Source organism: Bufo bufo, chromosome 5, assembly GCF_905171765.1.
Source record: "Bufo bufo chromosome 5, aBufBuf1.1, whole genome shotgun sequence".
Taxonomy (NCBI): Eukaryota; Metazoa; Chordata; class Amphibia; order Anura; family Bufonidae; genus Bufo; species Bufo bufo.
In genome coordinates this window covers 177555717-177583035 of record NC_053393.1, presented here as the reverse complement: position 1 = coordinate 177583035, position 27319 = coordinate 177555717, and the positions used below count along the sequence as shown (strand labels likewise).

At 44.8% G+C, this 27319-nt stretch overlaps 1 protein-coding gene across 1 annotated transcript in view; it reads left to right on the top strand.

Moving 5' to 3' along the window:
- Positions 1-9028: 9028 nt before the first annotated feature.
- AFG3L2 (AFG3 like matrix AAA peptidase subunit 2) overlaps positions 9029-27319 on the top strand; it is a 42932-nt gene continuing 24641 nt past the window's right edge. The window contains exons 1-9 of the mRNA XM_040432305.1: positions 9029-9269; positions 11053-11143; positions 12486-12542; positions 15824-15939; positions 17409-17561; positions 19035-19109; positions 19499-19623; positions 23574-23844; positions 25606-25743. Of these exons, the coding sequence (XP_040288239.1) occupies positions 9162-9269; positions 11053-11143; positions 12486-12542; positions 15824-15939; positions 17409-17561; positions 19035-19109; positions 19499-19623; positions 23574-23844; positions 25606-25743 (1134 nt within the window). The 5' untranslated portion in view covers positions 9029-9161. The remainder of the gene's footprint in view (positions 9270-11052; positions 11144-12485; positions 12543-15823; positions 15940-17408; positions 17562-19034; positions 19110-19498; positions 19624-23573; positions 23845-25605; positions 25744-27319) is intronic.

Here is a 27319-nt window from a genome sequence, read left to right as displayed (position 1 = left end):
CCGGTTTTTTTTCCCGTTTACTGGCCGTTTTTTGCATTCCGTATACGGTCCGTATACAGAACCATTCATTTCAATGGTTCCGCAAAAAAAACGGAATGTACTCCGTATGCATTCTGTTTCCGTATTTCCGTTTTTCCGTTCCGTTCTAACATAGAACATGTCCTATTATTGCCCGCAAATCACGTTCCGTGGCTCCATTCAAGTCAATGGGTCCGCAAAAAAAACGGAACACATACGGAAATGCATCCGTATGTCTTCCGTTTCCGTTCCGTTTTTTGCGGAACCATCTATTGAAAATGTTATGCCCAGCCCAATTTCTTCTATGTAATTACTGTATACTGTATATGCCATACGGAAAAACGGAACGGAAAAACGGAACAGAAACAAAAAACGGAACAACGGATCCGTGAAAAACGGACCGCAAAACACTGAAAAAGCCATACGGTCGTGTGCAATAGGCCTAAGAGAGAGGAGCAGGCCGCCTTCTCTGTCACTGACACTAGATGGTGCTCTTTGACCACATAACTCTGTCTTAGCAATACATACATTTGAATATTACACACTACTATCCTGATCTTTAGTGGCCCAATACCTACAGCGGCAGAGAAGAAAAGTACAATAAGAAAATGACAAATGTTGGGAAAAGGTAATAAATAGATATTAGCGATGTAGAAACAGTGTAAACATAAAAATAAAGAAAAAGGTAAGAAAAAGGGATGAAACAGAGTACTAATTTGCATATGCTTGTCTCACATGGTTGACGGGGCCCCATAGTGAAGCGTCAAAAAGGCTCGGCAGCCTTGCATATCAGATGAGAATCAGCACCCATAAGTTCTCTTATCATGTGGCAGCATGGCGAGGGATCCTCCTAGATCTTCGTTGTTTAGTAGTAACGACCTGCCAGGTGTCCTTGTCAAGTAATGGTGTTAAGTTGGACACATTTTGCGCCGGGCACCAGTCCGGAATGTCCAGCTCTTGTATATCCAAGACTTCGCAAATTCTCACTAAGTCCGCGTGGCTTCTGACAACTTGTTTGCGAAGTGGCGTATTTATCAGAAGTCTGAACGGGTGCAGCCAGCGGTATGTTATCTTCTGATGTAGTACATCCAGGAGCGGTTTGAGGTGTCTTCTTTTCCTCAGGGTCATGGGTGATAAATCCTGAAACAGCGCTACTGTAGATCCCTCGATTTCTGCTGTCTTGTTCGCTCTTGCGGCGGTCATGATCCTCTCCTTCACCGCAAAGTTGGACTTGCGGCATATGACGCCCCTGGGGGGATCCTGCGGTCTTGGTAATGGTCGGAGGGCTCTGTGGATCCTGTCCATTTCAAAGAGGTCTGTTTGGCTATCCGGTATAAGGCGGATGAATAACTGAACGACCTCATGTTGCAAGGATTCCTGTGGCACCGACTCCGGTATACCTTTCAGCTGTATGTTGTAGCGGCGTCCCCTGTTGTCCTGGTCCTCTGCCAGGGAGTACAAATAGTTAATATGGGCTTGCGCATTGTCCAGGTTGTGGGACACTTGACCGCTGAATTCTGTGATGGTGTTCTGCGCGGCTTCTATATAGTCCACTCTGGAGTTTAATTGTCGCATGTCTTTCTTTATTTCAGAGAGGTCCTGCCGTATCGGAACCAGCGCATCATGTAGAAGATCTTTCATAAACGCCCTGGAGAGAGGTAAGTCATCAGCTGGATTAGGTTGTTCCTGCTCACTGTCTCCCTCACCCTCTGAGTCGGCGTCCTTGTCTTCTGCGGGGTTCGCGAGGCGCGCCGGCGCCATCTTGGATTCAGACCTCATGTCTGTCCTCTGGACAAATCTGTCCAAATCGCTCTGATTTGTGGCGGTTTTCAGCTTCCCCGGTGTTTCTTTAGGCCTTCCTTGCTGAGCTTTCCCATCTTGAAGCTATGATAATGGCTTAGAGCGCTCAGGAGGACTCGGTCAGCGACGGAGCTCTTCACACAGCCTGCATCCAGCTCGGCTGCTAGACTCCGCCCCCCACGTGTTATTTATAAAGTCTGATTGCTGGTCACATGACACAGCTGAGGATCAGGAGGGAGGTTATAACTCACAAATACAATCACTGGTAAGAAGATTACCTTCACCACCGTTTACTCATGTACCTTTCTCATATGTCAGAGAATAAACATTTTTATGGGAGTGTTACTTTAACTTTTAGCTGAGCAGTGTCTGTGGAATACAGATGACACACAGAGGGCAAAAAACGGCACACGGACCAAACACAGACATCTTCAAGGGTGAACCATGGATTGAATTTTTCACGGATGTCAAATGGACACAGAAATGTGAAAGAGGCCTGACTGTGTAACAGCGTCCTAACATGTAGAATTCTAGAATTCACCCTTTTCTCACTATGGAAACAACAAAAACTGTCATTGTAGCCCTGATCTATTCCCGCCTCGATTACTGTAACTCACTATCAATTGGCCCCCCCCCTCACTAAACGTTCCCCTCTCCAATCTATCCTTAATGCAGCAGCCAGACTCATCTATCTGTCCAGCCGCTACTCCGAAGCCTCCGCCCATACAGTACAGAATTCAATTTAAACTGCTTGTCCTCACCCACAAAGCTCTCCACAGTGCTGCACCCCTACATCTCTTCCCTAATCTCTGTCTACCACCCTTCCCGTGCTCTACACTCTGCAAACAATTTACGACTGACATCCGCCATAATCCGAACCTCTCACTCTCGTTTTCAAGACTTCTCCCGAGCTGCACCGGTTCTCTGGAATGCCCTACCACAAGAAATCAGGTTAAACCACAATATACACAGTTTTAGGCATTCCCTAAAAAAGTTTTTAGGGTGGCCTATCACCGGTGTTCCCTCTAAGCCTTGGCAGCTGCTGAGCGGGGTCGGCTCAGAGCTGGGCACAGCGCCATCAAAGGTGGGCGATAGGAAAACCTAAGATAATTGTGACATCAAAGAGCATACCGTGTAACCCCTGCACCATCCCGTACAATACAGTATAATCCCTGCACCATGCCGTACAATATATAGTATAGTTAATACACCATGCTGTACAGAATACATTATAATCCCTGCACCATGCTGTACAATATATAGTATAGTTAATACACCATGCTGTACAATATACAGTATAACCCCTACACCATGCTGTGTAATATACATTATAATCCATACACCATGCTGTACAATATACAGTATAACCCCTACACCATGCTGTGTAATATACAGTATAACCCCTACACCATGCTGTGTAATATACATTATAATCCATACACCATGCTGTACAATATACAGTATAACCCCTACACCATGCTGTGTAATATACATTATAATCCATACACCATGCTGTACAATATATAGTATAGTTAATACACCATGCTGTACAATATACACAATAACCCCTACACCATGCTGTGTAATATACATTATAATCCATACACCATGCTGTACAATATACAGTATAATCCCTGCACCATGCAGTACAGAATGCATTATAAAATCCCTGCCCCATGCCGTACAATATACAATATAGTTCATACACCAGTGGGCTTATGCCTTTTGATCAAAATGTACACTAATGCCTCTTGTACAGCATGCAGTATAGGGGGCTGTACACGTTAATATTGCGCTGAGTAGCCAGTTTAATTAGATCTAAGCATAGCATTGCGGATGTGCGATCCAGTTCTGTTTCTCCCTTGGTATATAGTTCATACACCATGCCGTACAATATACAGTATAATCCATAAACTATGCCGTACAATATACACAATAACCCCACAGTGTATGTGTTATACTGTATATTGTACAGCATGGTGTATGGATTCTAATGTATATTGTACAGCATGGTGCAGGGATTATACTGTATATTGTACAGCATGGTGTATGGATTATACTGTATATTGTACAGCATGGTGTATGGATTATACTGTATATTGAACAGCATGGTGTATGGATTATACTGTATATTGTACAGCATGGTGTATGGATTATACTGTATATTGTACAGCATGGTGCAGAGCTTATAATATATACTGTAGTCATCTATAGTGCCATTAGTTTTAGCACGGTAACGTATAGCGCCATCACACTGTTGTTCCTGGCAAGATTAAATTACACGGTAGATGGGGATGCTATAGGTGATGACACTGTGGATTAAGGTGCTATAGGTGATGGCACTGTAGATGGGGGTGCTATAGGTGATGGCACTGTAGATGAGGGTGCTATAGGTGATGACACTGTAGATGAGGGTGCTATAGGTGATGGCACTGTGGATGAAGGTGCTATAGGTGATGGCACTGTGGGTGAAGGTGCTATAGGTGATGGCACTGTAGGTGGGGGTGCTATAGGTGATGACACTGTAGATGAGGGTGCTATAGGTGATGGCGCTGTAGATGAGGGTGCTATAGGTGATGGCGCTGTAGATGAGGGTCCTATAGGTGATGGCACTGTAGATGAGGATCCTATAGGTGATGGCACTGTAGATGAGGGTGCTTTAGGTGATGGCACAGTATATGGGGGTGCTATAGGTGATGGCACAGTAGATGGGGTGCTATAGGTGATGGCACTGTAGATGAGGGTCCTATAGGTGATGGCACAGTAGATGGGGTGCTATAGGTGATGGCACTGTAGATGAGGGTGCCATAGGCGATGGAACTGTAGATGAGGGTGCTATAGGGGATGGCAGTGTAGATGCCCCTGGACCCCAAGCCTCAGATGGATACATTCTTGCGCAGTCTATTATGCCCTTGTGAAAACTCATGAGTTCAAATGATGTCTTTGCTGAGCTTTTACCACTCTAGCCTCAGGCTCTAAGATGACGCCGCCTCCACGTTACCTCGACTGGCTGCTGCGAGCTCAGTCCTCCTTTCCACTTCCGGTCAGAAAAAGAAAGAGGAGCCGCAGCAGTAGCGCGGCAATATGTGTAGGCGGCACCACGCTGAGCCGCACAGGTCGTATTGAAGACGTCATCTTGAGTGTGGGCATTTTGCCGGCGGCGTGGTGAGCGGGCGCTGAGCGGACATGAGCGGGGGCACAATAATTGCTGCGTGGCCACGCACACGCGCTGCTTAGAGGGAACACTGCCTATCACATCCCCTGATCTATCTCCTCTCCATATATAGACCATCTATCATTGCCTGAACCTGATCCTCCACCAAACTCTCCACCGCACCCAGAAGCACTTCATATATCAGCTGGTGACCGGCTCATGCACCTTTATACTCTGCCTGTCCCAAAAAAAAGTCGCCACCTGGATTTAACTAAGCAAATAGTTATGAGCCTCCTATTGGATAATTACTGCATGGGTGATTATCTTTCAGCTGGCAATAAGTTATTTAACCCCAACTGGTGCAATGAGTTGTTCTCATTTCTTAAACAACCATGTCGAAAGCCACATCTCGTGGTCGTGGAAAAAATGTTAGTCTGTTTGAGAAAGGTCAAATCATCGGCATGCATCATAGAAACATAGAATGTGTCAGCAGATAAGAACCATTGGGCCCATCTAGTCTGCCCAATATACTGAATACTATGCATAGCCCCTGGCCCTATCTTATATGAAGGATGGCCTTATGCCTATCCCATGCATGCTTAAACTCCTTCACTGTATTTGCAGCTACCACTTCTGCAGGAAGGCTATTCCATGCATCCACTACTCTCTCAGTAAAGTAATACTTCCTGATATTACTTTTAAACCTTTGCCCCTCAAATTTAAAACTATGTCCTCTTGTAGCAGTTTTTCTTCTTTTAAATATTCTCTCCTCTTTTACCTTGATGATTCCCTTTATGTATTTAAAAGTTTCTATCATATCCCCTCTGTCTCGTCTTTCTTCCAAGCTATACATATTAAGGTCCTTTAATCTTTCCTGGTAAGTTTTATCCTATCAAGCAGAGAAAACATCTAAGGAGATTGCAGAAACTACTAAAATTGGGTTAAGAACTTTCCAACGCATTATTAAAAACTAGAAGGATTACCGGGCTCAATATCATCTCAAAAGGGGTCCCTCCTTAGATTTTTTATTATGGCCGCTAGAACAGTGATTCCTAGATATTGGCGTTCGACACATGCCCCCACTATGAGGGAATGGTTCCAAGAAATGCAACAGATTGCTAGGATGGAAGAAATTTCGGCCGACGCAAATGATTTGTCTACTAAATACTGTAAGGTTTGGGCGTGTTGGATAAATGCTTTAGAATCTCCTGATTTTCTTGCTTTGATGGCTGTATAAAACTTTATTAAGTATACGGTGTACTTAACGGTATGGCTCTCTTCAAGTGCTAGAGACCCATAATGTACTCAACTCACCATCCTCCACCCTTTTTCCCCCTCCCCTTCCACTTTTGCCTTTCTCTCCTCCCTTTTCTTTCTTTTCTTTCCTTCTCCGCCTTTAGCTTTATAAACTATGGATCTAAGGCCAAGTGGGTTTATGGATTGTTTCTTGGATACATGAAAACTGACTTGTCATATGTTTTTTCTGTGAACCCATATTGTACCTTCATGTCTCAGAATTGTTATGATTCTATAAAGAGCGCCTAGTGTGTAGGCGTTTCTTTTGCTGTAACGTACTTCATATTTTTTTCAAAATAATAAAATATGATTAAACATAAAAACTGGAAGGATAGTGAGGACCCATCGTATTCCAGGAAGAAATGTGGCAGGAAAAAAATCCTGAATGATCGTGATCGGCGATCACTTAAACGTGTGATGAAATCAAATCGAAAAAAAAAACAACAGTAGAACTCAGGGCTATGTTTAATAGTGAAAGTAAGAGCATTTCCACACGCAGAATGCGAAAGGAACTCAAGGGATTGGGACTGAACAGCGGTGTAGCCGTAAGAAAACCACTAATCAGTGAGACAAACCAGAAAAAAAGGCTTCAATTTGCTAGGGAGCATAAAGATTGGACTCTGGAGCAATGGAAGAAGGTCATGTGGTCTGTGATGAGTCCAGATTTACCCTGTTCCAGAGTGATGGGGGCATCAGGGTAAGAAGAGAGGCAGATGAAGTGATGCACCCATCATGCCTACTGTACCAGCCTGTGGGGGCAGTGCTATGATCTGGGGTTGCTGCAGTTGGTCAGATCTAGGTTCAGGAACAGTATGTGCTCCAAGAATGAGGTCAGCTGACTACCTGAACATACTGAATGACCTGGTTATTCCATGAATGGATTTTTTCTTCCATGATGGCACAGGCATATTCCAAGATGACAATGCCAGGATTCATCAGGCTCAAATTGTGAAGGAGTGGTTCAGGGAGCATGAGACATCATTTTCACACGTGGATTGGCCACCATAGAGTCCAGACCTTAAGGCTCCTTGCAGACGAGCGTGTCCAGATAGGGTCCGGATGCGTTGCGGGTGCTTTGCGGCAAACCCGCGCGAGTAGATAACCAATTGCAGTCAGTTTTGACTGCGATTGCGTTCCGTTGTTCAGTTTTTATGGCGCGGGTGCAAAGCGTTTTGCACGCCCGTGATAAAAAACTGAATGTGGTACCCAGACCCGAACTTCTTCATTGAAGTTCAGGTTTGGGTTCAAGGTTGTGTAGATTGTATTATTTCCCCTTATAACATGGTTATAAGGGGAAATAATAGCATTCTGAATACAGAATGCATAGTACAATAGGGCTGGAGGGGTTAAAGAAAAATAAAAAAAAATTAACTCACCTTAATCCACTTGTTCGCGCAGCTGGCATCTCCTTCTGTCTTCTTCTTTGAGGAATATGACTTTTGATAACGTCACTATGCTCATCACATGGTCCATCACATGATCTTTTACCATGGTGATGCACAGCAAATATGAAGACAGAAGAGATGCCGGCTGCATGATCAAGTGGATTAAGGTGAGTTAAATTATTTTATTATTTTTTTTAACCCCTCCAACCCTATTGTACTATGCATTCTGTATTGGGAATGCTATTACATATTTTCCCTTATAACCATGTTATAAGGGAAAATAATAATGATCGGGTCCCCATCCCGATCGTCTCCTAGCAACCGTGCGTGAAAATCGCACCGCATCCGCACTTGCTTGCGGATGCTTGTGATTTTCACGCAGCCCCATTCACTTCTATGGGGCCTGCGTTGCGTGAAAAACACACAAAATAGAACATGCTGCGATTTTCACGCAACGCACAAGTGATGCGTGAAAATCACCGCTCATGTGCACAGCCCCATAGAAGTGAATGGGTCTGGATTCAGTGCGGGTGGAATGCGTTCACATCACGCATTGCACCCCCGCGGAAATCTCGCTTGTGTGAAAGGGGCCTAACCCCATTGAGAATCTTTGGGATGTGCTGGAGAAGGCTTTGCGTAGCCGTCAGACTCTACCATCATCAATGCAAGATCTTGGTGAAAAATGAATGCAACACTGGATGGAAATAAATCTTGTGACATTGCAGAAGCTTATCGAAACAATGCCACAGCGAATGCGTGCCGTAATCAAAGCTAGAGGCGTCCAATGAAATCTTCGAGTGTGTGACCTTTTTTGGCCAGGCAGTGTATCTGCTCCCCTATTTACCTTACATGGCCGGACCATCGTGCAAAACAAGCACTTCTACCTTTTATGTCACCCTATCCCCTCATAGATTGTAAGCTCTTGCGGGCAGAGCCCTCATTCCTCTTGTAATTGTTCACTTGTCTGTTGCTATGTTATTACTGTTTGTACATGAATTGTAAAGCGCTACGGAATATTTTGGCGCCATAGAAAGATGACCATTATTATTTAAGATGAGTTTGTATCTTCTACATTCATCCTTATGCAATCCCCCAGCTGAGGGGGCGGGGCTCAGAGACCTCGGTGTCACTCTGACACAGCACTGTGCGGTAGTGAGTGCTGCGCACAGTGTGCACGGTGGTCTATTCTACAGACCCCGCCAGAACGTTACTATAGGTGCCTGCTGAAGACCATGGCAGTAACTTATTCTCCCGCTAACTTCTACATCTGTTTACAGCAATCGTGACGTCACGCTCCATCACCTGGAGGGAGCTGTCACTGAAGGACACGCCCACGTTGCCAACGTCATCAAGCAGCGCCTTGTAGAGCAGGTTTCTCATTGGACGGCCGTAGTGACGTCAGTGGTTAGCTCCAGTAGATGCCTGTGGAGGTCGTGGTGGAAGTTCTGATGGGAGGTGTGATGCTGGTGACATAACTCTGCCCGGAGTCTACAGACAGGTCGTGCCTCATGGCTCACCGCTGCCTGCTGGTGCACGGGCTCTGCCGACCCCTCACTGGGGCGCTCCTTCCCGTACTGCCGCATAGCCGGCGCCTAGGGGCCTGCTGCCTGAGGAGGGTGAGCACCGCTACTACGCTCTCTCTTCTGCCATGACGTTTGTGGAGTCATTCCCATATCCCCACCATTCTCAACCACAGGCAGGCACATAGGAGGGAGGGTTGTGTCTTTACCTTTCTTAAAGGGGTTGGTCGGTTTCATCCTGGAACCACACAGCCCCTTTAAGTGTCGCCATAAGTGACCATCTGAGCCATCTACAAGCCAAAGGCAGTCTGGGATATCCCCCAATGTTTTAGAATGTCTTGTACAGGTTAGATTGCAGGTTTGTTTGTCACTTATCGGTCACAGAGTATCTGTAGGCTGTGGACTCGTTCGGCAGCTTTTTATGATTGTGTTTTGGGCTTAGAATTTTTTTTTTCTTCAATTGGTCTTTATTAAAAATGTTTAGCTGTTGCAAGCTGTCAATTTGGGGGAAGTTCATAAAAACTGATGTAAATGAAAATGGGTGTCGTTCCCCATAGCAACCATCAGATTCTACCTATGAATTTTCAGAGCTCCTTATGAAAATGAAAGATGGAATCTGATTGGTTGGGCAACTAAGCCAGTTTCTGACTGCAGCATCTGGGGAGTTAAAGGGCATCTGTCAGCAGATTTGTACCTATGAAACTGGCTGTTACATGTGCATTTGGCAGTTGAAGGCATCTGTGTTGGTCCCATGTTCTTATGTGCCCACGTTCCTGAGAAAAATGATGTTTTATTATAGGCAAATGAGCCTCTAGGAGCAATAGGCTCTGCTCTCTCTGCAATGACAACTCCCCCATTGCTCCTAGAGGCTCATTTGCCTATAATAAAACACAATTTTTCTCAGCAATGCGGGCACATATGAACACGGGACCAACACAGATGCCTTCAGCTGCCAAGCGCCCATGTAACAGGTCAGCCAGTTTCATAGGTACAAAACTGCTGACAGATTCCCTTTAAGCGGCTGGCAATGGAGTTTACTCCAGTGCCGACCGGTACAGCAGGAGCCCGGCTTCAGTACCACGAGAGTGCTGTGTCAGTGCAGCCTGTGAGGCCTGTTCAGTTCCTGCCCCCCGTACCAGAATTAAGGGTAGGTTCACATGGAGTTTGTTGGAGGAGGTTTTGAGACCGATGTTCCTGCAGGTTTTTCAGCCAAAGCCAGAAGTGGATTTGTAAGGAATTGGAAAATAAAGGGAAGGACTTGTCCTTCTCCTTCCTGCTGTATCCACTTCTGGCTTTGGCTGAAAAACCTACAGGAAAATCTACCTCAAAACCTCCTCTGAAAGAACTGTGTAAGCCTACCGTAATGGTGCTGGTGACAGGTATAGAACACACTACATGGGCTGTGCTGATACAATACTCCAAACCAAAGAGTCTCATGTATATAGATAGGTATGAGACTTTTCATAAAGAGTAAAATAGCCTGTGAAGGGGTCTATGGCGCTTGCACAGACATTACTGCGAACCCTGCATCCTGGGCAGATATGTTAAATTGGTTTTCTGAACCTGTAAGAAATTGAGATAAAGACATGAAATGTTCTCAATGAAGCCTTACTCACCTGTGTGGGTCCCCTGCGGTTCTAGCCCGGCCAGTCTTCATGTCTGTTGCAGCAAGGACCTCTGTGATCACACCACGTGGTCGCTGCAACCAGTCTCTGACCTCAGCAGTCACGTGAGGTTGTTGCTGCAGCATGGAGCACCAGAGCTGTGTGGTCGTACCCTTACAATGCAGACCTGATGAACGCCATGGATGGTTCTTACCTAGATCCTTCTGTCAGCTCTTTGAGGGTTAACATGAACTGTTTTTTTTTTTTCCTTTAAGATTCAGACACAAGCCGGTGATGTAGGCAAGAAGACCTTTCTGGCCAATGTAATTGCTGCATACCGCCGACTGTGCTCTCAACCCCCTAAAGGTAGGTATTAGGAGCACTGCAGTTATTACACTCTCCATAACTACATTCTCTGTTTGTGCAGTGTCAGGAAGTGGCTATGTACACAGCAAATTTAGGGGTTCTCCGGGCTTTTAATATTGATTCCCTATCCTCAGGATAGGTCATCAATATCAGATCTGCGGGGGTCTGACACTCGGCACCCCTGCCAATCAGCTGTATGAGGAGGCGGTGCGCAGTGTGCCCTTCTCTCTTCTTGCTGCTGTCTGCGGCAGAGCAGGACGGCAGATGGAACACTACACGCGCTGTCTCCTCATACAGCTGATCGGCGGGGGTGCTGAGTGTCAGACCCCCGCCGATCTGATATTGATGACCTATCCTGAGGATAGGGAATCAATATTAAAAGCCTGGAGAACCCCTAAATTTGCTGTGTACATAGCCACTTCCTGACACTGCACAAACAGAGAATGTAGTTATGGAGGGTGTAATAACTGTAAAAAATCAGATATTTATGACCTATCCCGAGGATAGGGCATCAATATTAAAAGCCCGGAGAACCCCTTTAATGTTTTTTTAGAAGCATCAACCCAATGGCATTAAAAACTGGAATTCAGCATGTTAAAGGGGATTTCTGGTTCCTTTAAAACTGATAGCTTGTCCCTTGGAGGTGGTCTACTTCTCAGCGCCCCTGCTATTCAGCTCTTTACTGATTACTGCATCTCCTAAACTGTTCACACCACTTTGTACTTTTACCAGCAACCGATATTACCATACACTACTGCTTCACCGCATTCAAGTCAATGGGACTAAGCTGTAATGCCAAAAACAGCCACTACAAAGCATAGCTATAGCCCCTTCAAACAGCTGATACAGGGGGTGTAAAGAATTGCCAATCCTACCAATCTAATATTGATGGTCTTCAGTTATAAAGAACCAGAGAACCCGTCACCCATCGTGACTACTTGCGTTCCTTGTGTAATAACAAATCTAAAGTATATATTATGACTCTGTGTTGTGCAGTTCCTCTATTATTCCTACCAGACGTTCATTATTGAATTGCCAAAGTCTGCAATAACATTCCAGATGGGAGTTACCAGTTTGAGCTGTGTCCACGATCTGACACTATCCAATCAATGCTGTTAGTGTCAGACAGTGCGGGAACCCCCCCAACTGGTAACATCTAGGTGGACAGTTATTGAAGACTGCTGGCAATTCATAAACTTCTAGTAGGAATAGTAGGAGGAGGCACAACACAGAAAAGATGCTACAGAATTGCTAGAACATGAGGAATGCAAGTATTTACTAAGTACTCTTTAGCTACATTATCTTGTAAATGCTTGACTCTGCTTTTACTTGTCTTTTTCAGGTTTTGAGAAATTTTTTCCAAATGGCAAAAATGGTAAAAAAGCAAATGATGCAAAAGGTAAGTGCTCCTGTATTATGGACTGTTCTGTAATCAGAAGGTAGATGATCAAGTGGACGATAAACCTCTGTCCCATCTCTATGTAAACGGAACTGCACCTAAGGCAGAATGCACACGGCCGTGTTCCGCGGCCATAAGCGCTCCGTGGTATGCCGGCCTGGATTCCTGCTGACAGCAGAGGACTCCAGATGGCGACCAAAATGGTCGCAAATGCGACCTAGAATTGCTAAATGGCGACAAGACTTTGTAGTCTTGTCGCCATTTGCGCCTAGACCCGCCGCTGCTCTGCCACTTTCACATTACTGAGATGGCACGCGCTGCTGTCAGCGCGGCCATGTTCTCAACAACACAGGGGAGAAGGAGGCAGTCCCTCCCCCCTGTACTGCTGCTGCCACCAATGGGCTGATAGCAGGGAGGAGGAGGGGAGGGGCTATGGCCACTGCGCCACCAATGAATATCGTTTAAGCTTAATACAAACGCAGGCTGCAGGTGCGGCACCTGGGGGGTTAATAGCGGCGGATTGCAGCGCGCAGTCATAGAGGCTCGGTGCCGGGTATGGGATATGGTCGGCACCCGCAGCCTGTGTTTGTATTAAGCATAAATGATATTCATTGGTGATGCACTGCACCCCCCAACCCCAGTATTATAAATCAGAATCATTGGTGGTGCAGTGAGCCCCCAACCCCCGAGTATTGTAATTATTGGTGGCAGTTCCGATCGGAGCCCCAGCAGTGTAATCCTGGGGCTCCGATCGGTTACCATGGCAGCCAGGATGCTACTCAAGCCCTGGCTGCCATGGTCGGCTGGCTCCCTGCTGCCGTGTGTACTATGTACAGGGCAGCAGGGACAGTGTGAGGTCCTATTCACCCTAATAGAGCTCTATCAGGGTGAATAGGACAAGGGATGAAAGATCCCAGGCTCTAGCCCCTAAGGCGGTAAATGGGTATTAAATAAAAAGTAAAAAAAAAAAAAACACCAAAATATTAAGTTTAAATCACTCCCTTGCCCAATTTTACATATAAAATATATAAACAATAAAAAAAAATACATATCGCCACGCCCGAAAAAGTGCGAACTATTAAAATATTTAAAAATATCTCCTATGCAGTGAACGCCGTAACAAAATAAAAAAAAAGTGCAATTTGCCATTTTTTTTTGTCACCTTGTCCTGACAAAAATTAGGATCGGACTGTTCTATTATGGTCCAGGCGTTCCATAAAATGTGGAATGCACGCAGCTTTTTTGGTGTTTTATTTTTTTCACGTGGTATCGAGTATCGCAATACTTTTTTATGGTATCGAAATCAATTCAAAATTTTGCTATCGTGTCAACCCTAGGTAAGACATGTGTTTTTTTATTTTTTATTATACTGTAATATTTATTTTAATTTGGCGACTAAAAATTTACATTTGGCTCCTAAATTTTTCAGTTTAGGAGCCAATTTTTTTTAGTCTGGAGCCCTGCAGCAAGAGCGCACGGCGTCATTGGTTGCTATGACACCGTGCGCTTCATGCCGCTGCTGCACTACAATAATACACTCGTATGATCTATTACTGTAGTGCAGCGGCGGCATGAAGCGCACGGCATCATAGCAACCAATGACGCCGTGCGCTCCTGCTGTCACCTGGAACAACGCCCTTTCACACGGGCGTTGCGGGAACACCCGCGATTTTTCCGCACGAGTGCAAAACATTGTAATGCGTTTTGCACTCGCGTGAGAAAAATCGCACATGTTTGGTACCCGAACTTCTGTTACCCGAACTTCTTCACAGAAGTTCGGGCTTGGGATCGGTGTTCTGTAGATTGTATTATTTTCCCTTATAACATGGTTATAAGGGAAAATAATAGCATTCTGAATACAGAATGCATAGTAAAACAGCGCTGGAGGGGTTAAAAAAATAAATAAATAATCATTTAACTCACCTTAATCCACTTGATCGCGGCCCGGCATCTCCTTCTGTCCCCTTTACTGAATAGGACCTGCGGTGAGCATTAATTATAGGTCAAGGACCTTTGATGACGTCACTCCGGTCATCACATGGTACGTCACATTATCTTTTACCATGGTGATTCACCATGGTAAAAGATCATGTGACGTACCATGTGATGAACGGAGTGACGTCATCAAAGGTCCTTGACCTATAATTAATGCTCACCACAGGTCCTATTCAGTAAAGGGGACAGAAGGAGATGCCGGCATCGCGATCAAGTGGATTAAGGTGAGTTAAATGATTTTTTATTTTTAACCCCCTCCAGCACTGTTTTACTATGCATTCTGTATTCAGAATGCTATTTTCCCTTTATAACCATGTTATAAGGGAAAATAATAATGATCGGGTCTCCATCCCGATCGTCTCCTAGCAACCATGCGTGAAAATCGCACCGCATCCGCACTTGCTTGCGGATGCTTGCGATTTTCACGCAACCCCATTCATTTCTATGGGGCTTGCGTTACGTGAAAAACGCACAAAGAGGAGCATGCTGCGATTTTCACGCAACGCACAAGTGATGCGTTAAAATCACCGCTCATGTGAACAGCCCCATAGAAATGAACGGGTCAGGATTCCGTGCGGATGCAATGCGTTCACCTCCCGCAACGCATCCGTGCGGAAAACTCGCTCGTGTGAAAGGGGCCTAAGGGCTGTTTCACACGAGCGGATGTCGTGCGTGACATCTGCTCCGTGAATGACAGCCAAGACCCGATGCAGACTGCACAGGCACGGAGCATTAACATGATTGATAATGCTCAGTGCCTCTGCAGTCTGCATCGGGTCTTGGCTGTCATTCACGGAGCGGATGTCACGCACGGCATCCGCTCGTGTGAAACAGCCCTAACAGTTACTTTGTCAGTGTTCCACTGACAGGTCATCATGATTGTTGTGGCACCAAGTGTATATATTTTTCTCTTTATGGTGACCTATTAAAAAAATAAAATTAAAATAGATATAGATAGATCTATATCTCTCCCTCTCCATATATCCCTCTGGCACCAAGCTGCCATGGTAACCCATTGACATCCCCACAATTGTGGGGTCGCCGAGCAACCCCCCTCCCACTGTTGAACATCCAGTCAGTACGGACACAGCCTTGCCTGATGCTGATTTTGTGGGTGCACTGACAACCTACATGAGATCACTACTATGAAAAATGTACATCATAAATCAGGAATAAGCACCTGACTGGGACGTGCATTTTCTTTACTGGACATTAAGGGATTAATTGATGCAGCAATAATTGATTTGTTCCGTTTTTCTAACAATTTTTTAAAAAATCTGCTATAGGTGCAAAACAAAATGAGAAGACTTCCTCCGGGGGAGGGGGTGCATCAGGCGGAGGTGGCAATAAAGGTGGAAAGAAAGGTGGGAAGTCGGACGAGTGGTGGTCAAGAGTGCAAAAGGTAAGGCAGTTACAAATGTAACAAAGCATTTTAAAGGGGTTGTCCAGTTTCAGTAAGAACGCAGCCTCTCTGGTTCTCCCAACTAGGCAGCGGTGATGTTGTCATTGTGACTTCAATACTGCAGCCAGGTAAATCGCACCCGACCGAGAGAACCCGCGCTAGATAAGTACCGCTCAAGTCTTTCTTTCAGGTTTATCTCCAGTGTTGTCTTCTTTCTTTCTGAAACGGTCAATATTTCAACCTTTAAAACAATAATAGTAAGACAGTCAGTGTGAAGATAAAGATGCCTTTGCTTTCTAATGTACTTTGCTAGCTTTCTTATATAGGGAACTGCTCCAAATGTCATCGGGGTACAGTTATTAAAACTAGTGCAAAGTAAAAATGGCACAGTTGCCCGTATTAACCATTCAATTTGCTGTCATAATTTTACAAAGCATCCCTGAAAAGCGCAAAAGACTGCAGTCCGCAAAATACAGATAATGTCAGTGTGACATCTGTGTTGCATCCGTGTGTTTTTTATTTTTATTTTTTTTTGTTTGTTTTTGTGGACTGTTTGACCTCAATGTGTCCATGATGCGTATTTCTGGCCAAGAATAGGACATGTTCGATCTTTTGCGGAACAGACATACAGGTACAGAAAGCACATGGATGATCCTACATGAACATGTCCTATACTTGACCTCAAAATGCAGTCCATGAACCCATTGAAGTCAACAGGTCTGCAGAAAAAGCTGATGCCACACGGAGGTGATCTGTATTTTGCACCCCACAAAATATATACGGTTGTGTGAATATACCCTTGTTGCTTGCTGTGGATGACCCCAGTTTGGATGCATTTCCTCCTGTAAAGCTTACACCACAACATACCACAACTTATTGTGAGTTTAGCCAAACGACATGATGTTCATAGATAAGACACTGTTCAAATCATCGAGTCTGTCACTACTGCATGCTGCTGTCACAAACCGCAGCATGAAAGGATGACGGGTTCGCTTAGCTGACTCTAAGGGCCTATTCATACTCCAAAAATCTCATCTGAGTTTTTGCTGACTTTGAGTTGCTCCAGTAACTGAACGAGCCCTTTGCTTTGTCTCCAATGCATCCATATCCAACAGCAAGCCTCGCTACGCTGCCCATATTGTTTATGGCTGTGGATGAGAATACAAAGTACCCCAAATTGGTGCGTAAAAGAAAGACCTCTCATGTTGCATAGAACAAGGCCTGTTAATGTAAAAATTAAAAAGATAGTTGATAGAATGTGGAAAGCCAAAAAAGCATGAATAGTGGTCAGCCCAATCTCCGATATTTTTTGACCACTAGTGAATTTACTTAAAAATGGGGCATCTTCAGAAGTAATATGACGCACTTTTCTTTCCTTTTTGATATTTTTACATATAAAGCTTTTATTAGATCTTTTGATTAGTAGTATAATGTTATCTTTGTGTGACCTCTTAATCTCTGATTTACAGGGAGAGTTCCCTTGGGATGATAACCAGTTCAGATACTACTTCCTAGCATGTACAGCATTTTGGGCGGCTGCAACTTACTACATTTTCTTCAGGAAGGTTCCTGTAGAAATCACGTGGAAAGACTTTGTGAACAACTACTTATCACAAGGCATGGTGAGTGGGAAGCGCTCCAGCGGTGCGTGCGTGTGTACCTACTGACTGTTTTATATTCCATGAGCCTGGAAAACATGGCCCCAAATCCGAAAGGACTGTATGTTTGCCAGAAATTGTATCATGAGAATATATACTTTTATTTACTGTGAAGTAAAATGATCTTTCATACAGATAATGCATCAGACAGGGTTCTGTAACCCCAGAACCAAAAAACTGAAATCAGTAGTCCTAATATTTTGGCACTCAGCGCTACACGTTATATTTTGAATCATTGGATGAAGAATCTACCTTAATATAGGTGTGTAAAAGCAAATATTCCGTTAAAAACAATCCTATACAAGAACACGTACAGTGATGCAATTAATTAGCAAATTTTTTTGCATTATTTTTATTGTGAGGACATTAGGACACCATATTTCCAACGCAGGGCCCATGAGTTGTATATCTTGACCACACTATCTGTGATCCGCAGCTTGATCTACTGTAAATTAGCACACATAATGTATTGGCGTCCATCACATCAGTCACTTAGTTTGCTGTAACTGTGGGAGAATTAATGCCACCAAGTTCTTCAACGACTATCTGAACTTACTAATTGCTAGAGGTTGTAAAAGTAACATGTAGTAATAGAATAATGAGCGAGCACTCATACACTTGGCAACCAGATTGACATATGCAGAAAATATTTATTAAATCCCCATAAAATACAAGTAATAAAATTTATAAGAACAATGTAGCAATAATATACAACATTACAGTCACATATATTGTGGTAGATATGATCGACACTATATTCATATGACTCAATAGTGTCGATAAATTCAATAATATATATCACACCAAAAAACTTCAAGTATATGCTGTTATTTGGGAAAGAGGGGGTATTATCTTCTAGCGCTCTATCCCAATTTGGGAAACTGAATGTCACTGAAAATGTTGTAGGTGTATTCACTGGGAGCGCAATATGTTCATAAAGTGTCCACAGGAATCCTGATAATATGAAAAGTCTCTTATAGCATATCCTGTCTTTCAACATTATTTTATACTTCTAATGTATCCGCATACTCCTGAACGTTATGCTCTGTGTCTATGGCACAGGCTGAGGTTAGGACAACCCTAGTGTGCCTTCACAGCAAGATTTGTGACCTTATAGTGCTGCCGTCTGTTACAGAACCTCAGGGCTGACTGCTTACCCAGTCTACGATCAGATCACTGGGACCCAATCCAAGAGGAAAATCCTCTTTGATCGTGCTGTGGTCACAGACTGTGGCAGTCAAAGGGTTAACAGTTAGAACTGCAGCTGCCCCGATCCTGGCTGTAGAGCAAAAAGCTGCGCTAAAACGGGAGCTTCCTTGAAAACAGGGACGACAGTGAGTGGTTAAGATTCCTGCTTCTTGGTGGTTAAAGATGGTGGAACCAATTCTATATCGTCTGTCATTTCTCTTACCAAATCAAACTTCCTGTCTCTCTTAGGTGGACCGGCTGCAGGTTGTAAATAAGCGTTTTGTAAAAGTTGTCCTTATTCCTGGAAAATCAAGTATGGAAGGGGTAAGGGTTTTTATTTTTTTTTCTAGATTTTGTATTATTGGGCACAGTTTCTTTATACTGTTCCCTGTTAACCTACTACTTCTTTCCTGATCATAGTGTATCTTAACTGGGGAGGGTATGACTTAAAGGGGTTGTCTGGTTTCATGATATTAGTTACCTATTCTCAGGATAGGTAATCAACATCAGATTGGAGGGGGTCTGACTCCAGGCACCCCACAGATCAGCTGTTTGTAGGGCCCATGAGCCCTCTTTATTGTTTACCTGCACACCGTCTACACTGTAGCGGCAGTGCAGGGTACTGACAGCTGTTCATCCCAGTCAAGTGAAATGTCATACAATTTCCTGAGCAGTTTGTGATCTGTTGTATTTTTTTCTGTTTTTACGTGTAGAAATATGTCTGGTTTAATATTGGCAGTGTGGACACTTTTGAGAGGAATTTGGAAACGGCACAGCAGGAGTATGGTATAGAGCCAGAGAATAGAGTGCCTGTGGTGTATACGGTTGAGGGTGATGGGTAAGTTTTTAATTCACTTGCCTGGTTTTGGAATTGTCATGCTAAGGCTACGTTCACATCAGCATTTTTCTTTCCGGTTTCGAGATCTGGCATAGGATCATTCATTGTCAATGGGGACAAAACTGAACAAAACGAAATGGACTGCACCAGAATGCTTTCTGTTCCGTTTTGTTGCGTTCCCGTGCCGGACACACAACCACTGCAAGCAGGATTTTGGCGTGCAGCATGGGAAACTGAACATACCGGATTCGGCATAAAAAAAAAAAACATGTAAGTCAATGGTGCCGTTCATTTTCGATATAATACAACCGGATCCTTTCTGGACGGATGCAGTCGGTTGTATTATTCAAACGGATGCATTTTCTTGCTGTTTTGAGATTCTCTGCCGGATCTCAAAATCGTAAGGGAAAACGCAGATGTGAAAGTAGCCTTAACGGGGTTTGCGAAGATAGGTCATCAGTATCCCACTGGTAGGGGTCCGCCACATGGGATTCCTGCCGATCAGCTGTTTGGGAAGGCACCAGTGCTCCTGTGAGCGCAATGGCCTTCGCCTAAGCGCAGCTCTGCCCCGTTCAAGTCAATGGGGCTGAGCTGTGACACAAAGCACAACCACTGCAATATACAGCACTGTGCTTAGTAAGCTGTGAGAAGGCTGGCAATGGTGCATTCTCAAACAGCTTATCGGCAGAATCCCAGGTATTGGATCCCCACCGATCAGATACTGATGGCCTACAGGATAGGCCATCAGTTAAAAAGTTTTGGAAAACCCTTTAAACTCTTTAATTGGCCTATTTTAGGAACAATATCACTATTGACCTAACTTTTAGCTGTACACATGGATCCGTTAAGATTCCTATTTTATTTATTTTTACCTGCGCAGGCCCAGTGTAGGGGGTCTCTGACAGATTTACTATAGTTTATGCCACAAACTGGTGTAAGTTATAGTTACGATCTGCACTAGGTCATAGCTGGCATATATTTGTTTTCTGGCACACAGACTGTCTGAAATTGTAGCAAATTAAGAAGTCTGTCCCTCTCTGGCACATCTTGCCCTGATGGACTTTTCTCTAGGACTGACATGTAAAACTCCAATCTTAGTTAAAGAGGAGCTTTCATCAGTCTTGACATTACAATATACAGTCAGGTCCATAAATATTGGGACATCGACACCACAATGGATTTGAAATGAAACGAACAAGATGTGCTTTAACTGCAGACAGTCAGCTTTAATTTAAGGGTATTTACATCCAAATCAGGTGAACGGTGTAGGAATTACAACAGTTTGCATATGTGCCTTCCACTTGTTAAGGGACCAAAAGTAATGGGACAATTGGCTTCTCGGCTGTTCCATGGCCAGGTGTGTGTTGTTCCCTCATTATCCCAATTACAATGAGAAGATAAAAGGTCCAGAGTTCATTCCCAGTGTGCTATTTGCATTTGGAATCTGTTGCTGTCTACTCTCAAGATGAGATCCAAAGAGCTGTTACGATCAGTGAAGGAAGCCATCATTAGGCTGAAAAAACACAACAAACCCATCAGAGAGATGGCAAAAACATTAGGCCTAGCCAAAACAACCGTTTGGAACAGTCTTAAAAAGAAGGAACGCGCCGGTGAGCTCAGCAACACCGGAAAACTGTGGTGGATGACCGAAGAATTCTTTCCCTGGTGAAGAAAACACCCTTTACAACAGTTGACCAGATCAAGAACACTCTCCAGGAGGTAGGTGTATGTGTGTCAAAGTCAACAATCAAGAGAAGACTTCACCAGAGTTAATACAGAGGGTTCACCACAAGATGTAAACCATTGGTGAGCCTCAAAAACAGGAAGGCCAGATTACAGTTTGCCAAACGACATCTAAAAAAGCCTTCACAGTTCTGGAACAACATCCTATGGACAGATGAGACCAAGATCAACTTGTACCAGAGTGATGGGAAGAGAAGAGTATGGAGAAGGAAAGGAACTGCTCATGATCCTAAGCATACCACCTCATCAGTGAAGCATGGTGGTGGTAGTGTCATGGCGTGGGCATGTATGGCTGCCAATGGAACTGGTTCTCTTGTATTTATTGATGATGTGACTGCTGACAAAAGCAGCAGGATGAATTCTGAAGTGTTTCGGGCAATATTATGTGCTCATATTCAGCCAAATGCTTCAGAACTCATTGGACGGCGCTTCACAGTGCAGATGGACAATGGCCCAAAGCATACTGCAAAAGCGACCAAAGAGTTTTTTTAAGGGAAAGTAGTGGAATGCTATGCAATGGCCCAGTCAATCACCTGACCTGAATCCGATTGAGAATGCATTTCACTTGCTGAAGACAAAACTGAAGGGAAAATGCACCAAGAACAAGCAGGAACTGAAGACAGTTGCAGTAGAGGCCTGGCAGAGCATCACCAGGGATGAAACCCAGCGTCTGGTGATGTCTATGCGTTCCAGACTTCAGGCTGTAATTGACTGCAAAGGATTTGCAACCAAGTATTAAAAAGTGAAGGTTTGATTTATGCTTATTATTCTGACCCATTACTTTTGGTACCTTAACAAGTGGGAGGCACATATACAAACTGTTGTAATTCCTACACCGTTCACCTGATTTGGATGTAAATACCCTCAAATTAAAGCTGACAGTCTGCAGTTAAAGCACATCTTCGTTTCATTTCAAATCCATTGTGGTGGTGTATAGAGCCAAAAATGTTAGAATTGTGTCCATGTCCCAATATTTATGGACCTGACTAAGTACTTGGCACTGTAGGGCATGTTGAGGAGATGTCCTCTCGCTTATTTTTATTTATTTTTTTCCCGATGGGCTGCTCTGTTCCTCCGCTGTACCCCCCGTTCTGGTTTCCTGCCCTGTATGCTAATCCATATCGGTACAGGGAGGAGGAGACTGCCATGTTTCTCAGGGGATATTTCCTTATCCCTGGCTGTGAGCTGTCCAGTCGCAGTGGTCCACGTCACAGCAGCAGAGCCACAGAAGGTGACTTCTTTGTTTCTCCCTGGCTCTGACGCGGTCCGCTGCGACTGGACAGCACTACAGCCAGGGGAGAAGGAGACGCCCCCTGAGAAACACAGCGTCTCCTCCTTCCTGTACCAACGGTAAAAATTGGCATACAGGGCGGGAAACCAGAATGGGGGAACAGAGCAGCCCATTGGGGAAAAAATAAGCATGAGGACATCTCCTCAAAATGTCAGCACCGGTGAAAGGTCCTCTTTAATCTGCTCAATGCAAATGCAAACTCTTTCACTTCTATTGCTAATCGGTACCTTAGCATGAGGCTCCCTGGAATACCGTATTGTTGGTCAGTTATGGCAGCTTAAGTATCTGAGGGAAACAAAATGCAATTGACCTTGATAACATTGCAAAGTATCCAATCACATTAGCTTTTTTGGGATGGTTACAAGGTTGCTAGTGGCTTTCTTTTTTCCCATAGGAAAACATTAAAGGGGTTGTCTCGCTTAATCAAAGGGCATTTACCATGTAGAGAAAGTTAATACAAGGCACTTACTAATGTATTGTGCTTGTCCATATTGCTTCCTTTGCAGGCTTGGTTAATTTTTCAGTCAAATGCGCTGGCAGCTTCAACAGCGGCTGTAACCCCTGGAAACAATCAGTGTATAATGTGATTTTATGATGAGGGTTTCCATTCTTTGCATTGTGTAGGTCGAAATCCGCGACGAGTGAAATCTGCATTTAAACTGCAGGTAGCTCAAGCAGATGTTGCCTCCTTCTGCATGGATTTTGCCTCTTCATGTAGACGTGACCTAAAGGTGACTGTGAAGCCAGTGTTTCTCCTGCTTAGAAGATATTTTTCTACTGAACTTTTAATGTATGCAAATATTTTACATTTGGACACATTTATCCATTATTCCCACAATATGATGTGATAAGTTCCTTAAAAAAAGGATTGTAGATTGTATTCATTCTAACCCGGATGTATTCCTCCTGCTTGTAGCTCCTTTTTTCTGAACATCCTTCCAACATTCCTAATTCTTGCCTTCCTCGTCTACACACTGAGGAGGGGTCCTGCTGGAGGACGAACAGGCCGTGGTATGGGAGGTCTCTTCAGCGTCGGAGAGACGACTGCGAAAGTACTCAAGGATGAAATTGATGTCAAGTTCAAGGATGTTGCAGGATGTGAGGAGGCTAAACTTGAGATTATGGAGTTTGTAAATTTCTTAAAGAATCCAAAGCAATACCAAGATTTAGGAGCAAAAATTCCAAAGGTGAGGTTGTTGTATGTGTGCTGCAATTTGGGGTTTATGAGATACAGCTAAATATGTACACTGCCCAAAAATAAATAAAGGGAACACAAAAATGAGTTAATTAAATATTCTTCTGAAATACTTTGTTCTTTACATAGTTGAATGTGCTGACAACAAAATCACACAAAAATAAAAAAATGGAAATCAAATTTTTCAACCCATGAGTCACACTCAAAATTAAAGTGGAAAAACACACTACAGGCTGATCCACCTTTGATGTAATGTCCATAAAACAAGTCAAAATGAGGCTCAGTAGTGTGTGTGGCCTCCACGTGCCTGTATGACCTCTCTACAAAGCCTGTGCATGCTCCTGATGAGGTGGCGGACGGTCTCCTGAGGGATCTCCTCCCAGACCTGGACTAAAGCATCTGCCAACTCCTGGACAGTCTGTGGTGCAACTTGACGTTGGTGGATAGAGCGAGACATGATGTCCCAATTGTGCTCAATTGGATTCAGGTCTGGGGAACGGGCGGGCCAGTCCATAGCATCAATGCCTTCGTCTTGCAGGAACTGCTGACACACTCCAGCCACATGAGGTCTAGCATTGTCTTGCCATAGGAGGAACCCAGGGTCAACCGCACCAGCATATGGTCTCACAAGGGGTCTGAGGATCTCATCTCGGTACCTAATGGCAGTCAGGCTACCTTTGGCGAGCACATGGAGGGCTGTGCGGCCCTCCAAAGAAATGCCACCCCACACCATTACAGACCCAATGCCAAACCTGTCATGCTGGAGGATGTTGCAGGCAGCAGAACGTTCTCCACGGCGTCTCCAGACTCTGTCACATGTGCTCAGTGTGAACCTGCTTTCATCTGTGAAGAGCACAGGGCGCCAGTGGCGAATTTGCCAAACTTAGTGTTCTCTGGCAAATGCCAAACGTCCTGCACTGTGTTGGGCTGTAAGCACAACCCCCACCTGTGGACGTCGGGCCCTCATATCACCCTCATGGAGTCTGTTTCTGACCGTTTGAGCAGACACATGCACATTTGTGGCCTGTTGGAGGTCATTTTGCGGGGCTCTGGCAGTGTTCCTCCTTGCACAAAGGCGGAGGTAGTGGTCCTGCTGCTGGGTTGTTGCCCTCCTACGGCCTCCTCCACGTCTCCTGATGTACTGGCCTGTCTCCTGGTAGCGCCTCCATGCTCTGGACACTACGCTGACAGACACAGCAAACCTTCTTGCCACAGCTCGCATTGATGTGCCATCCTGGATAAGCTGCACTACCTGAGCCACTTGTGTGGGTTGTAGACTCCGTCTCATGCTACCACTAGAGTGAAAGCACCGCCAGCATTCAAAAGTGACCAAAACATCAGCCAGGAAGCATAGGAACTGAGAAGTGGTCTGTGGTCACCACCTGCAGAACCACTCCTTTATCGGGGGTGTCTTGCTAATTGCCTATAATTTCCACCTGTTGTCTATCCCATTTGCACAACAGCATGTGAAATTGATTGTCACTCAGTGTTGCTTCCTAAGTGGACAGTTTGATTTCACAGAAGTGTGATTGACTTGGAGTTACATTGTGTTGTTTAAGTGTTCCCTTTATTTTTTTGAGCAGTGTATATATGAGCAAGAGCGGTATACCAGTATTTGGGCTTATAAATGTGTGTACAGCAGTCATATCAATGACCTTTTTCTGAATGGCCTTTTGCTCTTGGTATGATCCTAGTCCCCCTCCCCAATTACATGTTGTTTTGATTGTGGATTGACAGATGCATCTTTTTTCAGGGAGCTATTCTCACTGGTCCCCCTGGTACAGGAAAAACTTTGCTAGCAAAAGCCACCGCTGGAGAAGCCAGTGTACCTTTTATCACAGTCAATGGTTCGGAGTTCCTCGAGATGTTTGTTGGTGTCGGACCTGCCAGAGTAAGTTTTTTTTTTCCCATCACATTGAAGACCTTTTTAAAAAGAGGCCTGGACAGCCCCTTTAACCAGCTCAGGACCGAGTGGAAGCGCCAGCCGGCCAAAGTTAAGACAAGTTCGTCATCAGCCTGCCAGCCAATGATCGTCGCTGGCAGACTGATGATTTTCAAAAAAACGAATCAGAAGCCAGTTAACACATTATATTTATAAATATAATGTGTTAAATGGCTTCTGTGCTCCTCTGCTGGTCCTTTTCGTCGGTTGGTCCCAGCAGAGGAGCACACATCAGTGAGTACACCCAACACTACACTTAGCCCCCAGATCACCCTCCATCACCCCAATTAACCCCTTGATCGCCCCCTGTCAATCACCTAGTGAAAGGGAAAAAGGTGATCAGTGTAAACTGTCACTTTTTTTTTTTTTTTACTGGTATTGACTGTTAGGTTTTAGGATAGTTTAGGCCCCTTGGTTAGGTAGTTAGCGATCGTTTAGCATAACTACCCACCGCACCGCAGTCACTGATTCGCATATTACCGTATCGCTAATCAGCATTGGTACTTTTATAGTATCTGTAAGTGATCAGAACTGATCAGTCGGATCTATAATAGTATTAGTGTCACCTTAGCTCGCCCTCCACCCAAAACGCAGTGTTTGCCCGATCAGGCCTGATCGGTCGCCCACATGTGCGTTCACCCACGCCCGCCCCGCCGCAGTGACAAAATATTTTTTTTTTTGATCACTGCACAATCACTTTACAAGCGCTGCGGCGATAAAAAAAAATCTGTTTTGATATTTTTTATCAATCGCAGCGGCCTCCGGTACTTCGCTAGCCTCCCATTTGTAAGACAGGCTTGTTTTTTTTTCTTGGGTAGTCTCAGGGAATGCCCCCTAAATTTAGTTGACCAAATGTCAAACAAAGGGTATTCTTCTGAAGAGGCCTACAGGCTTCTGACCCAGTCGGATGAGGAATGGGAACCCTCATCTGACGAATCCAGCGGGTCAGAATATGAACCTGTAGAGAGCAGTGGCAGTCTGACCCAAAGTTCGGACGAGGAGGTTGAGGTCCCTGATACCACCAGGCGTACCCGGCCCCGTGTTGCTACACCACAGGTTGCGCAGGATCCGCTTCAAGGGCAGCAGAGTGGGGCTGGCGCTGTCTGATTACGTGGTGAGGTATACACCAGCAGCGCAGCCCATCCTGGACCTATTACCAGCACTGCCATACAACATGGTGAAGTGGCGAGCACCAGAAGAGCAGTTGAAGCTGGTACGGTGGCACATGCATTAGTTCCTTCGTCGCAGCCACCGCGCAGACAGGCCCGTAGAGCCCCTGGAGTCCCTGAGGTGCTGGCAAACCCTGATTGGCAGCCCCCAACTTTAGCCGCACCTGTAGTTCCCCCTTTCACCGCCCAGTCTGGAGTTCGGGTTGAGACAGCTCAGATTGGTTCGGCACTGGGGTTTTTTGAGCTGTTCTTGACTGCGGAGCTCTTGGACTTAGTTGTGGCAGAAACAAACCGATATGCCACTCAATTTATAGCCGCCAACCCGGGAAGCTATTATGCCCAGTCTTTCCGGTGGA